Source organism: Aedes albopictus, chromosome 3 (genome assembly GCF_035046485.1).
Source record: "Aedes albopictus strain Foshan chromosome 3, AalbF5, whole genome shotgun sequence".
Lineage (NCBI taxonomy): Eukaryota > Metazoa > Arthropoda > Insecta > Diptera > Culicidae > Aedes > Aedes albopictus.
Window position 1 is genome coordinate 112,596,971 of NC_085138.1, and position 15,182 is coordinate 112,612,152.

Genomic DNA, 15,182 nt, shown 5'->3' on the forward strand with positions numbered 1-15,182 from the left:
GTTCCAATCAGTTCATCGCTGAGTAGATCGCCGATGTTACCCTGCATAAGCAATCGCTTCACGAATGCCGGCTTATCGATGCCCCGATGACGGCCGATGACCTTCGGCTGTAGCCGTCTTCATGTTCCAACCTGTATCGAGTCGCTAGATGGTCACTATGCGTGTATTCATCGTTGATCCTCCAGTCCGAGCTAGGGTTTAGACCCGGGCTCCAGAAGATCATATCAATGGCACTATTCACACTGTATTTTTTTTTGCCGCCTACGTTCGCGATATCCACGTTCAGTCTAGCCATAGCTTCGAGTAGAGCCCAGCATCTCGCGTTAGTCATGCGGCTAACACACTCAATCGTCCAGACGTTGAAGTCTTGATAGTGAATCCAGTATAGATGAGAACTAATCTATTGGCCACATTGACTATCGGCTATTGCGAAGCCCTTGTGCGACGTGGAAATTATTTCCTGGATCGGAAAACGACCGGTTGTACAGATCGCTGCTAGCTTGGCCTTATCCGATACCCAGTTCCCGTTATCAGCAGGGATGCGGTATGAGTCTTACCCTTATACGCCGTGCAAATCAGACAGTTTGGTGCCGAGTTACACTCTCTGGCGATGTGGCCTCCCACTCCGCACTTCCTGCAGAGTTTGCTCCTGTCGGAGCCTTTCCCGCCCATGAATTCTGGCCTTGCTCGAAGCATTAGAAACACGCTTCTGGCGGCGTGTTCATGCTGAGCGGGCCCACTGACCAACCTACTTTGATCCTGCCGATTGCAGTCGTCTTGTTCACCTTCTCCACGGGGAGCTTGATCGTGGCGATCTGCGTGCCTGCCGGAACCATTCGCAGGCGGATCGATGCACTTAGTCTATTTACCTAGCACTGCTGCTTAAGTGCGGTTGCAAGCTCCTCTGCGTCGGTGATTTTGTCCAGGTTTCTTCGTCTCCGCCGTTAAGGCTCTCACCTGCACTTTTTCGCCCAATACCTCCTGAACTAGTGCCTTGTAGAAGGTGTCTTTCGACCCCCCCCCCCCCCTCCCTCCTTCTTCAGCACTTTCCAGTCATGGAGCGCTGGATGCTTTTTACATCCGCGCCCAGCGTTGAGAAACGATTTTTGCCTCACATGGCCCTCAGTACCTCGGCGTATGCATCCGTCTCAGTTTTGAAGACCAAGCATATCGCTCCGTTCGCACTTTTCTCAACTTCTTCTTTCCAACCGTAACCCAAGGGTTCTCCTACTCTTGGTCCGGTTGGCCCTCGTTTCTCTTAGGGTTGACGCGTTTCGCAACCGACTTAGGATCCTGGTTGCTGCATCGTCGTGTCGACAGCAAAGAGGAAGCTGTCCATTTTGGTGAACCGCTATTCCCTGCTCGCATCAGCCGCACTTCGCTTTTCGACCAGGAGGTCATATTCCTTCTTGGCCAGTGTTAGAGATTTGCGGAGCTTCAGCAGGCCCTGTTTCGGGTCCTTGCTGATGGTAGCCCGACCACTCGTGTAGCCGATTAGCTCGTCCAGCTGTTCGACAACTATCAACATCTTTGGTAGTCCGCTCCTGTTGCGGTTTAGCGCCCACGTGGTCTTCTACACTTCTTCGGTCGGTGCTGCGCCGCCTCGTGCTCCTCCTGTAGAACCTCATGCAGCTTGTTCGCTGATGGGTACACCAGCCCCTCGTAGTGGCGATCTCGCCAGTCCTCCACGCACAAACGGGTTCAACACCGTTCCCTCTGCCTCTATACTCTTGATCACATTATTGTTGTTGTTGTTCACGGCTTTGGTGGTCATTTCTGTTGGGTCCCCCTTTGAGCCGTTGCTATCTCTTACTGCAAATGTTGAGAACCAACTGCAACTCTCGCCGCTCTGTATACGTGTCGCGTCTTTAGTCATGTAATTTTATGTCAATAAAGTTACATTTTAATTTGTTTCTTGTTTATACCTGAAGTATCATTACACCACCATGTGTCTCGGCCACCCCGAACTCTAGGATGTAACGGCAAATGAAGTAGTCGCCATTGATTCTGGTGGTTATCTATGCAAGCAGGGAGGCCACCCGAGGGTTATGAAGACTGGGCTCAGAGCTGGATCAGTGTTAATCAGGAGTGTTCATCTGAACCTAAAGGGTGAGTCGATAATTATTGTGCCATTTTCAAACTAACGTAACTTTTTTCCTACTTCACTAAAATCAACCAAATTTTGCACAGTTTCTCCTTATAGTCTATTGTTTACATAAAATGAATTGAGAAAGTTATTAGTGAGATTCCGGTTGATATAGAATAAATTTAGTTAACAGTTCTAAAAAAGGTGTTGTACAATCACATGCTAAAATCAAAAATCATGGTATCGCGCCTTGGAACAATTAATGATTATACATTATCGGATCATCTTAATGTTCGTCAATAGGCTTCAGAAACGGTTGTCAGTGAAACATAAGCTTGGAGCTGGGTGAAAACTAGGCACGATGCACATGAACAAACCAGAGAGCTTCAATTATTTGTTTCAAGTGGAGCCTGAACATGTCCACATGGAGGGCGTTAATTGAAAATGTCGTGAATTTCACTAAAACGCATCCTAAATTTAAACCTATACCAAAAAGTTGAAATACATACATATACTAAACTACTGTAAAAATTTGGCTTCATTCCGTTAACTGTAGACAATTTGCGAATCAGTTGAAGGTAGGGTGGCACAATAATTAACGACTCACCCTTTACTCCCTCTCTATTAGTTACCTAAGCTGGGTACAGGTCAGGAACGCATTCCCAAACGTAGGGCGTTGCGCATTTGTAGGGTTCCAAAGCATATTTGTTAGAAGTCTTCAAGTTGCACCACCAGCTAAACACAGAACTCTTAGCTGGTGGTATTTTCATCGACTGATTCGTGAAAGCATGAGGTACGAACTTGTGAGGAGCAGAGCTACATATCCTTTCAGGTTGTCGATCCGCCATTTTGTACCATTTCTGTTTGAATCGAATAGTAAAAATAGATTTTATTAATTTTGATTTAATCAGGAAATTATGTTGATAACGAACAGTAAAAACCGTTTCCATTTACGTAACCTTATTTTGTAATCACCAACTCGTTTGCAGCTCCTGAAAACAATTGGCTGGCGGGTGATTGTGGGCGCTGGCATCCTGTACGGCAGCGTGTATCTGTACGAGCGTCTATCCTGGACGAACGCCGCCAAGGAGAAAAACTTCAAGAACCAGTATGTGCAGCATGCAACCCGAAAGCTGAAGTTGATTGTCGACCTCACCTCGGCCAACTGCAGCCACCAAGTGCAACAGTAAGTAGCAGTGCAAATGTAATTCTCTTGTAAAAGCTTGACAAGTTGACGATAGATTCATTTCATACGAGTTTATTGTGTTCATACTGGTATTCGTTGTGATCATCACTACAGATTATTTTGTCATACAGGAAAAACATCGAACATTTTCCAAATTGTTGAATTAAACTAGATTTAACCACATAAACTGCGCAGAATAAAAGAAAATCTACTATTTAAAGACTGTAAATGAGGTGATCAAGTTCACGATGAATTAAAGTATGATAGATTCACTAACATGAGAACCCAGAGAAGCTCAATTCTCATGCACGCTTTTTTATACTCTCTCTCACCTTGCCACATCATCCAGGGAACTGTCCAGCACCTTCGCCCGGTTGTGCCGCGTGGTCGATACGGCCACCACGGAGATGAACACCGAACTGAAGGACATCGAAACCTCCCTGGCTGTGATCGAGGCCAACCAGAAGCAAATCAAGGTGCTCAGCAATAAGGCCAACTTCATCCAGCGCGAGCTGGAAATCTTCGACAGCAACTACATCAAGGAGAACTAGAGAATGGGAGCAAAAGCTTACTGAGGAGAGTAGAGTTAATATATATTTGTATTTGTAGAGTGTAGCAGGAGGGACATGTTAAGCCTCTAGCCGGTATCGAAACCAAACAAAGTTTGCATCCTGGATGTGTGACAGAAAGTTTAGTTACAAATGTAGAACTGACGTTCCTTGGCCACACTTTTTACCTGATTCGATACTTTAAAAGAAATCATTGCTATATTTATATTTTAGGTGTTATTTGCTTTAGTTTCCAATTCTGCTTAGTTGTTGCTGTGTACCAATACCAACAAGTTTGGTTGAATAGTTATCGTCACCTCCAAAGCCAGAATCTACACAAACACCGAATATGTAACTAACAAAGATTATCTATGCAAGTGAGTAAAACTTACTTAGAAAATACGCTAATGAAGCCCCTAACAGAATATTTCAATGTAACTGTGTATAATATATCATAAGACTTAGTGTTCTAGGCGAAGTGTACCATTTTTGTTCTGTACAGGTATTTACCCGCACCGTACAGACTAAAGGCAGTTATAGTTGGTATTTGTTCGAGGGCCGTTGTAAAAAATAAATTTAGTCTATCAAAAGGGAAAAAATCGGACTCTAGATGAAGCATAGATTGCAGAAGCTAGACCACGCGAACCATTAGGAAGAATTGGATATTCACATGTTTTGTACTGTTGTACTGCGCTGACTCAACCTTTAGTTTTCTTTCGATCAAATTGTACTGATTAACTAAATTTTAAATGGAAAATTGAACACTGAAATAAAGTATTTCCAACTTCGAAAATGTGTTCGCTCAATCAGCCCAACGCTCGTTAGATCACACCTCCCCTGGTTCGCCCATCATGCCCTCTCTTCGCTCCGCGTCTTCTTGTGCAAACCAGATAATAACCAAACATCAACTTTTTAGAGTTCGATATTCTCGCAACATGCCCTGCCCAAGTGCTCACCGTAGAATTCAGCGAGCTTGTGGCTCATGCTTCGCCGCCACACACCCTTCTCCTTCACGCCGCTAAGGATCAACCTCAGCACTCGTTGTTCGAACACACGAAGTGCTTGTAAGTCCTCTTCGAGCATATTTAGTATAATTCTCATGTCCATAAAGGACCACCAGTTTTATTAGCGATTTGTTCATGGCACATTTGATGTGGACGAATCTTCTATGACCGCCATTTCTTCTGAAGCCCATACTCAAGGCTTATTCTGCGCCGCGTGTGACGTGAGACGACTAATGTAAATCAGATGGGGCGAGTCGACTATTGTCACCTCATTCGACTCGTCCACCTCACACGCCGCGCAAGCCTGACTACCCCAATTTGTCCAACATTCATTCATTCATTTATTTAGTATTACATCAAATTCAAGATAAAACTGAATCAACAATATTTCTCCATAATACACGGTTCGTGGCTGCCTCTCTCTATCCTCGGTCGCGCCCGATGCTCGCCAAGTCACAACGGATGTCGTGCAATGTCGGATCATTTCGGGAAGCAGAAATTGTTTCCGATAAGCACCCACCGATCAGCGTTAAATCGGATCCAATGTTCGTGCAGTATTTTGTGGATCGATATGGGCATCGGATGGATTTGGCACGTGGACGTGCCTCAGTGTTCAGCGACGTCTTCGAGTGGATGATAAACCAAGGTGGAATCAGGATCAAGCTCCGGTCTTCCGTACATGAGTCTCCGTCAAATTGATCACCGAAATCGCTAGCAACAACGTCCACCATCATCGCTCTTCCTGCGCCAGAAGACCGCTGTTATGGTTTACCGTCAACCGTTTAGAGGGGGAGATGTTGAGAACCACTGGATTGGCTCTCATGCTCTCGTCGTTCTGCGTGCTCGACGATAGCATTTCGTTATGCCTTCGGTCGATGCACAATCGCAGAGATTAGAATAGAAGTAATGTAACCGCCGTGCCGTCTACGTGTCGTGTTTTAGTTATGTATATTTTATAGTGTAATAAAGTATGTTTTAATCTGTTATTCGCTACGCCTGTGAGTTTGAATAGACAGCTATGTCTCCCGGCCACCCCGAACTCCAGGACGTAACAAAAAGTTTATTGCAGCGACGGAGAAGACCTCCAGCGTTCGTTTTGATAAAGTCTAGTATTCTTTTTTTAAGGGAGATGGTAAAGTAGTTAAACAGATGTTGCCTCAGCATAGTAAACGCACCATAAGTAAATAAATAGCAGCTACCACTGTTGGTGGCAGTAGCTCCTCTCTGGAGCCACCAAATGTTGGTGTCAGCACAATCTTCCAATTGGCAGCATGATTGGTGTGGTGTTCCTATTGCGGTAAGACTAGACCAAATATTTACTGAATCCAGCAACACTCTTGTCCATAATGACGATGATCAAGATAACCAGGCTTATTCTGCGCGGCGTGTGAGGTGACGCGGACGGTTTCGTCTCACGTGACGTGAGACGACTAATGTAAATCAAATGGGGCGAGTCGACTTTTGTCACCTCATTCGACTCGTCTCACCTCACACGCCGCGCAGAATAAGCCTGAACGAAACCCACAGTCGTTTCATGGTACCGATGCGAAGGGATATGGTATTGCATTCCGTGTGTGCCAACCAACAGATTAGACGGAACGCGTTACTACTCACTCAGGGTAGGAGGTTCGAGAGGGAGAATAGTTAAACTCTTCTTCTTCTTTATAGCTCGATGTTCGCATTGGAACTTGGCCTTCCTCTCTTCAACTTAGTGTTCGTAGAGCACTTCCACAGTTATTAATTCAGGGGTTTTATTGTCTGCCATAGCATGAATTTGTACATTGTGTGGCAAGTACAATTATATATAGTGTAGGGGTAGGTGGGGCAATATGGACACCCTAAGGTTTTTGCCAACTTTACCTGGCAAGATGTCAAAAAAGTTTAGTTTTTTGATACATGTATCCTTTTAAAGTCTATTTAGCATCTATTGCATAAGAATGCTCACGAAGAAAAATGATTTATCCTCTTCAAAAAATGTTATGAAAAATGTTAGTTTTTCATGACTGTCTTCAAGCGTACGGGGCAGAATGGACACCCCCATGGGGCAATATGGACACCATGAGACTTTTACGAATTTCGTACATTATTTACACCTATAAAGTCATTTCATTACAAAACAACTATTATGGATGAATAATACGCCGATGTAGTTCATTTTTGTTCAGTTAATTTAAATTCAGGCTGTTTTAGATAAAGCTTCGTTTTTGTTGGCATGTACAGCTGTGACAAGAACAACTATTTTCCACTGCTGTCGTTTTTTGAACAATTTGTTTCACCCTATGTCTACTATAGTGAACATTTAACCGAAAATATACTGAAATCGAAGAATTTGGTTGGTTTGTGATTTAGGTTATATTTTTCCCTTGCCGCTTCTTTCAAAAAGGTGAGTGTCCATTTTGCCCCGGCAGCAGAAGATATTTCCAAACTTGTTTTTTGATATAATAAAGAAGAAAATATAAACATTTTAAGCATGTAGATACAGCAAAACTACTTGCATGTGTTTTGGAAATATCAGGTTTTAATCGACCTGCAATAAATTAATCACTAAATCTTATTTTAGATGGTGTGAAAATTATAATTTCCGTGCACAGAAAACGGAGGACGCAACTTTTTCGTGTAAAATCAAGTATAATTTTAATTTCGAATGTTTCTTTCCTGAAACTACGTTTTAGACAAATGGACTATATTCTCCATTCATTAAAAGTTCAAAAAAGTTCGCATATTTCAAAATATTTAGGGTGTCCATTCTGCCCCGGGTGTCCATATTGCCCCGCCTACCCCTATACACTATGCCCAGGGAGTCGAGAAAGTTTTCCCGACCGGAACAGGAATCGAACCCTCCGTCTCCGGATTTGCGATCCATAGCAGCATTGGGCAAATTTAGCTGAGTCATCGATTCTTATGAATCGATTCAAATTTGGGGCCGTCCATATACCACGTGGACAGCTTGGAGGGGGGAGGGGGTTAGCGAAAAGTCCACGCTTGTCCACGGAGAGGGGGGTGGGAGTTCGTCAAATGTCCACGTGGACAACATTGACATATAAATTACCTAGTAAACAAGAATCTACAAACGAAACAAATTATGTCGCATTATTGATGAGAATCTCTTCAATAGTTCTTTCATATGTACATTTAATTTTATAATACATTGTTTTTTAGTTCTACGTTACTTCTTCAAGGAAAAAAAATCATGGTATCATGATTCACAGACTAATTTGTTTTATATTATCAGAATTTATAATTACTTAGTTTTCTTCACCGCGGAATATCCTGGAGATTTAAAATGGAGTGTAGACCATGCAAATGTTGGTGTTTCAGTCAGAAAATTATCATTGAAGTTCTGTATGAATTTTTCTAAGTTTCATATCAAGTTTTAAAACTACTTCAAAGTTTCAAAATACATGTAGGGATTTGCAGGCTTATCTCAAAAATATTTTTTTTGTAGGTTTCTTAAAAATTTAAGATGTTTCTAATGGATATTAAAGTCTTAACCTCACCAATACAATTTAGTTGCTGTAAATCTTGTTTTTTGTAAGAATCTAAGAAATAAACTCTTATCTCAACAAAAATCTAAGATTTAAGATTACCTTATCTCAACAAAACAATCAAACGATCATAAATTGAACAATCATTCTAAAAAACACCGTCTTGAACCAGAGGCTGTACAGACTAAACATTGAACAATCACTAACATTAGGCGATGGACATTACACGAAAAACACCCAATGAAGAATTTCCGTTTGACGAAAATTTTTCACCGACTGGAGCAAGAATCGAACCCACACTCTCACAAACATTAAGCTGAATTTAATACCTACTTTGTGCAACTTATTTGTATTCTATGTAAAGCTATTGAATATTTGTATTTTATAAAGTTTTCAATTATATTTAAGACATGGTTAACGAAGAAAAAAAAAACTTTTTAAAATCACTTTTTTCATTTAATTTAGTAATATTTAAAAAAACTTTTTTTCTGATGTCCACGTGGACAATGGGGGAGGGGGGTAGGGGTCAATGAAAAGTCCACGCTTGTCCACGGGGAGGGGGGAGGGGGTTAAAAACCATGAATTTTCTGTCCACGTGGTATATGGACGGCCCCTTTGGCCAGCAGAGTCGATTCACCGATTTAATCGAATGCTTTGAATCGATGTTTCCACATCGATTCGATATGTTAAAATGTTAGAAATCTTCTAAATGATCAGTTTGCGACAATAAATACAGTTGCCTTGATGTAAGCTTGGGAAAATTTTCTCGACTCCCGGGGCATAGATTATCATCACAGACAAACAGACGTAACACTTCGAACAATTTTCGATTCAAATCATTGTCACGTATGTTTCCGTTGAATGTTAAAAGGACTAAGTTTGGCCGACCATCAACTAGGTGGCGGTAGTGAGCAAACGTCAAACTCGAACAAAAACGATGCGACCGCCACGGGTGGGAAGTTGACCACCTATCGAATTTTGAAACAGACCGTTAAATCGATGTACGATGGGAATTATCAGAGTGTTACGTCTGTTTGTCTGCGGTATCATTGTACTTGCCACACAATGTTACAAATTCATGCAATGGCAGGCAAAGAAAGCCCTTCAATTAATAACTGTGTGGAAGTGCACTAAGAACACTAAGTTGAAGAGAGGCATGCCAAGTTCCAATGCGAACGTCGAGCAATAAAGAAGAAGAAGAAGGATTCGTCTACAAAGGAAAGCCTCGATAAACATGTATGAAATAATGGTGTCCCTATTCGCATAACAGTCCCAGCTTTGATGGATTCCTTATTCACATTGGACTGTTGGACAAATTTTGGCACGGTAAAGGCTGGGTATGCTGCGCAATTTAGATCCCATTGTGATCCACTAGCCTCTGCCCAGCAACTCCTATCCCTACCTCCACGCGGTACCGGCCGGAAACTATGAGCAACCTTAGGGAAGATCGGGTAACCAACCCCGGTGGGAACTTTGGTCGTAGGCTGACAGGGAAGGGGAGGGTGTGCTTCGGTAAACCTGAGCGTCTGTTCTCCAGGAGGAGCGGCTCACAACAGCGTCTGATCCCCATGTTAGGGGCGGCTGATCTACGTCCGAGTGCCAGGGAAGGACTCTAAGCTCAACTGTGCACTATGGTCCTCCGGAAAGTAGGGGGTTGGTGTCAGGCCCTACGAGCCAGCCGTAAAAAAACATTGTAACGGAAAATCAGCAACAAAATAATACGAACCGAGACCAACGGCAACGACCCCAGCGAACAAAAAGGACTTGCGATTGGAAACTCGGTACGTGGAACTGCCGATCTCTCAACTTCATTGGGAGCACCCGCATACTCGCCGATCTACTGAAGGACCGCGGGTTCGGCAGGTAGCGCTGCAGGAGGTGTGTTGGACAGGATCCATGTGCGAACGTTTAGAGGTAATCATACCATCTACCAGAGCTGCGGCAACACACGCGAGCTGGGAACAGCTTTCATCGTGATGGGTGATATGCAGAGGCGCGTGATCGGTTGGTGGCCGATCGACGAAAGAATGTGCAGGTTGAGGATCAAAGGCCGATTCTTCAACTTCAGCATAATAAACGTGCACAGCCCACACTCCGGAAGTACTGATGATGACAAGGACGCATTTTACGCGCAGCTCGAACGCGAGTACGATCACTGCCCAAGCCACGACGTCAAGATCATCATAGGTGATTTGAACGCTCAGGTAGGCCAGGAGGAGGAATTCAGACCGACGATTGGTAAGTTCAGCGCCCACCAGCAGACGAACGAAAACGGCCTACGACTCATTGATTTCGCCGCCTCCAAACATATGGCCATACGTAGCACCTTTTTCCAACACAGCCTCCCTTATCGTTACACCTGGAGATCACCACAGCAGACGGAATCTCAAATCGACCACGTTCTGATTGACGGACGGCACTTCTCCGACATTATCGACGTCAGGACCTATCGTGGCGCCAACATCTACTCCGACCACTATCTGGTCATGGTCAAACTGCGCCCAAAACTCTCCGTCATCAACAATGTACGATACCGGAGACCGCCACGGTACAACCTACAGCGACTGAAGCAACCGGGTGTCGCCTCAGCATACGCGCAGAATCTCGAGGCCGCGTTGCCAGACGAGGGCGAGCTCGATGAGGCCTCTCTAGAGGACTGCTGGAGTACAGTGAAAGCAGCCATCAACGACGCAGCCGAGAGCACCATCGGGTACGTGGAACGGAATCAACGGAACGAATGGTTCGACGAAGAGTGCAGAACGGCTGCAGCAAGGGACTCGACAGAACGTGGAACGTTATAAACAGAAGCGGAAACAGTAGACCCGCCTCTTTCGGGAGAAAAAGCGCTGCCTGGAAGAAGCGGAGTGTGAAGAAATGGAACTGCTGTGCCGTTCCCAAGAAACACGGAAGTTCTATCAGAAGCTCAACGCGTCTTGCAACGGCTTCGTGCCGCGAGCCGAAATATGCAGGGATAAAGACGGAGGCCTCTTGACGGACGGACGTGAGGTGATCGAAAGGTGGAAGCAGCACTTCGATCAGCACCTGAACGGCGTGGAGAACGTAGGCACGGGAGTCCACGGCAATGGAGGAAACGACGACGCCAGTGCAGCGGAGGACGGAAATGAACCAACTCCCACGCTGAGGGAAGTTAAGGATGCCATTCACCAGCGCAAAACCAACAACAAAAAGGTGGACGAGTCGAATGAGGTGACAATAGTCGACTCGCCCCATCTGATTTACATTAGTCGTCTCACGTCACACGCCGCGCAAGCCTGACTACCCCAATTTGTCCAACATTCATTCATTCATTTATTTAGTATTACATCAAATTCAAGATAAAACTGAATCAACAATATTTCTCCATAATACACGGTTCGTGGCTGCCTCTCTCTATCCTCGGTCGCGCCCGATGCTCGCCAAGTCACGCTCCACCTGGTTCGCCCATCGTGCTCTCTGCGCTCCACGCCTTCTTGTGCCAACCGGAACAGTTGCAAACACCAGCTTTGCAGGGTTGTTGTCCGGCATTCTTGCGACATGCCCTGCCCACCGTATCCTTCCGGCTTTGGCCACCTTCTGGATGCTGGGTTCGCCGTAAAGTACAGCGAGCTCGTGGTTCATTCTTCTCCGCCACACACCGTTCTCCTGCACACCGCCGAAGATCGTCCTTAGCACGCGTCGCTCGAAAACTCCGAGTGCTTGCAGGTCCTCCTCGAGCATGATCCATGCCTCGTGCCCGTAGAGGAGTACCGGTCTTATTAGCGTTTTGTACATGGTGCATTTGGTGCGTGAGTGAATCTTTTTCGACCGCAGTTTATTCTGGAGCCCGTAGTAGGCCCGAATTCCGCTGATGATGCGCCTCCGAATTTCACGGCTCACGTTGTTGTCAGCCGTCAGTAAGGATCCGAGGTAGACGAATTCCTCCACCATCTCGAAAGTATCCCCGTCTATCGTAACATTACTACCCAGACGGATCCGGTCGTTTTCGGTTCCGCCTACCAGCATGTACTTTGTTTTTGAGGCATTCACCACCAGTCCGACCATTGCTGCTTCGCGTTTCAGGCGGGTGTACAGCTGTGCCACCGTTCAAAATGTTCTGGCAATAATGTCCATGTTGTCCGGATTTTGTGAAAATCGTTCCCCTGCTGTTGAGCCCGGGTCGTCGCATCACACCTTCCAGAGCGATGTTGAAGAGTAGGCATGGGAGGCCATCACATTTGTGCTCATTCTGCGAATAGAGTGACGCGACAAAAGTCGGAGTCGTATATCGAAGTGAGAAATCTCGACTCGAATGAAGTGACTCGTCGTGTAAATCAAATGGAGAGTCACCTCATTCGAGTCGAGATTTCTCACTTCGATATACGACTCCGACTTTTGTCACGTCACTCTATTCGCAGAATGAGCACAATTGTCGCAGTCCCCGGCGAGATTCGAATGAACTAGATAGTTCACCCGAAACCCTTACGCAGTTTTTCACACCGTCCATCGTTGCTTTAATCAGTCTAGTCAGCTTCCCAGGAAAGCCGTTTTCGTCCATGATTCTCCATTGCTCTGCGCGGTCGATACTGCCGTATGCCGCTTTGAAGTCGATGAACAACAGGTGATGCGTTGGGACCTGGTATTCACGGCATTTTTGGAGGTAAAGGAGGTACGGTAAAGATCTGGTCCGTTGTCGACCGGCCGTCGATGAAGCCGGCTTGATAACTTCCCACGAACTCATTTGTTTTAGGTGACAGACGACGGAAGATGATCTGGGCACTTTGTAGGCAGCATTCAAAATAGTGATCGCCCTGAATTTCTCACATCCCAAATGGTCGCCTTTCTTGTGAATGGGGCAGATTACCCCTTCCTTCCACTCCTCCGGTAGCTGTTCGGTTTCCCAGATCCTGACTATCAGCCGATGCAGACAGGTGGCCAACTTTTCTGGGCCCATCTTGATGAGTTCAGCTGCGATACCATCCTTACCAGCTGCTTTGTTGGTTTTGCGCTGGTGAATGGCATCCTTAACTTCCCTCAGCGTGGGAGTTGGTTCATTTCCGTCCTCCGCTGCACTGGCGTCGTCGTTTCCTCCATTGCCGTGGACTCCCGTGCCTACGTTCTCCACGCCGTTCAGGTGCTGATCGAAGTGCTGCTTCCACCTTTCGATCACCTCACGTCCGTCCGTCAAGAGGCCTCCGTCTTTATCCCTGCATATTTCGGCTCGCGGCACGAAGCCGTTGCAAGACGCGTTGAGCTTCTGATAGAACTTCCGTGTTTCTTGGGAACGGCACAGCAGTTCCATTTCTTCACACTCCGCTTCTTCCAGGCAGCGCTTTTTCTCCCGAAAGAGGCGGGTCTACTGTTTCCGCTTCTGTTTATAACGTTCCACGTTCTGTCGAGTCCCTTGCTGCAGCCGTTCTGCACTCTTCGTCGAACCATTCGTTCCGTTGATTCCGTTCCACGTACCCGATGGTGCTCTCGGCTGCGTCGTTGATGGCTGCTTTCACTGTACTCCAGCAGTCCTCTAGAGAGGCCTCATCGAGCTCGCCCTCGTCTGGCAACGCGGCCTCGAGATTCTGCGCGTATGCTGAGGCGACACCCGGTTGCTTCAGTCGCTGTAGGTTGTACCGTGGCGGTCTCCGGTATCGTACATTGTTGATGACGGAGAGTTTTGGGCGCAGTTTGACCATGACCAGATAGTGGTCGGAGTAGATGTTGGCGCCACGATAGGTCCTGACGTCGATAATGTCGGAGAAGTGCCGTCCGTCAATCAGAACGTGGTCGATTTGAGATTCCGTCTGCTGTGGTGATCTCCAGGTGTAACGATAAGGGAGGCTGTGTTGGAAAAAGGTGCTACGTATGGCCATATGTTTGGAGGCGGCGAAATCAATGAGTCGTAGGCCGTTTTCGTTCGTCTGCTGGTGGGCGCTGAACTTACCAATCGTCGGTCTGAATTCCTCCTCCTGGCCTACCTGAGCGTTCAAATCACCTATGATGATCTTGACGTCGTGGCTTGGGCAGTGATCGTACTCGCGTTCGAGCTGCGCGTAAAATGCGTCCTTGTCATCATCAGTACTTCCGGAGTGTGGGCTGTGCACGTTTATTATGCTGAAGTTGAAGAATCGGCCTTTGATCCTCAACCTGCACATTCTTTCGTCGATCGGCCACCAACCGATCACGCGCCTCTGCATATCACCCATCACGATGAAAGCTGTTCCCAGCTCGCGTGTGTTGCCGCAGCTCTGGTAGATGGTATGATTACCTCTAAACGTTCGCACATGGATCCTGTCCAACACACCTCCTGCAGCGCTACCTGCCGAACCCGCGGTCCTTCAGTAGATCGGCGAGTATGCGGGTGCTCCCAATGAAGTTGAGAGATCGGCAGTTCCACGTACCGAGTTTCCAATCGCAAGTCCTTTTTGTTCGCTGGGGTCGTTGCCGTTGGTCTCGGTTCGTATTATTTTGTTGCTGATTTTCCGTTACAATGTTTTTTTACGGCTGGCTCGTAGGGCCTGACACCAACCCCCTACTTTCCGGAGGACCATAGTGCACAGTTGAGCTTAGAGTCCTTCCCTGGCACTCGGACGTAGATCAGCCGCCCCTAACATGGGGATCAGACGCTGTTGTGAGCCGCTCCTCCTGGAGAACAGACGCTCAGGTTTACCGAAGCACACCCTCCCCTTCCCTGTCAGCCTACGACCAAAGTTCCCACCGGGGTTGGTTACCCGATCTTCCCTAAGGTTGCTCATAGTTTCCGGCCGGTACCGCGTGGAGGTAGGGATAGGAGTTGCTGGGCAGAGGCTAGTGGATCACAATGGGATCTAAATTGCGCAGCATACCCAGCCTTTACCGTGCCAAAATTTGTCCAACAGTCCAATGTGAATAAGGAATCCATCA

The 15,182-nt window shown here is 46.3% G+C and overlaps 1 protein-coding gene across 2 annotated transcripts in view; it reads left to right on the forward strand.

The window, feature by feature from the left end:
• LOC109409560 (transmembrane GTPase Marf) overlaps nucleotides 1–4,613 on the forward strand; it is a gene marked incomplete at its 5' end in the record, with an annotated part of 31,328 nt that extends 26,715 nt beyond the window's left edge. For both annotated transcript variants that reach the window (XM_062859643.1, XM_062859644.1), the window contains 2 exon segments: nucleotides 3,076–3,272; nucleotides 3,622–4,613. In XM_062859643.1, the coding sequence (XP_062715627.1) occupies nucleotides 3,076–3,272; nucleotides 3,622–3,823 (399 nt within the window). In that variant the 3' untranslated portion in view covers nucleotides 3,824–4,613.
• Between the last annotated feature and the right edge of the window lie 10,569 nt (nucleotides 4,614–15,182).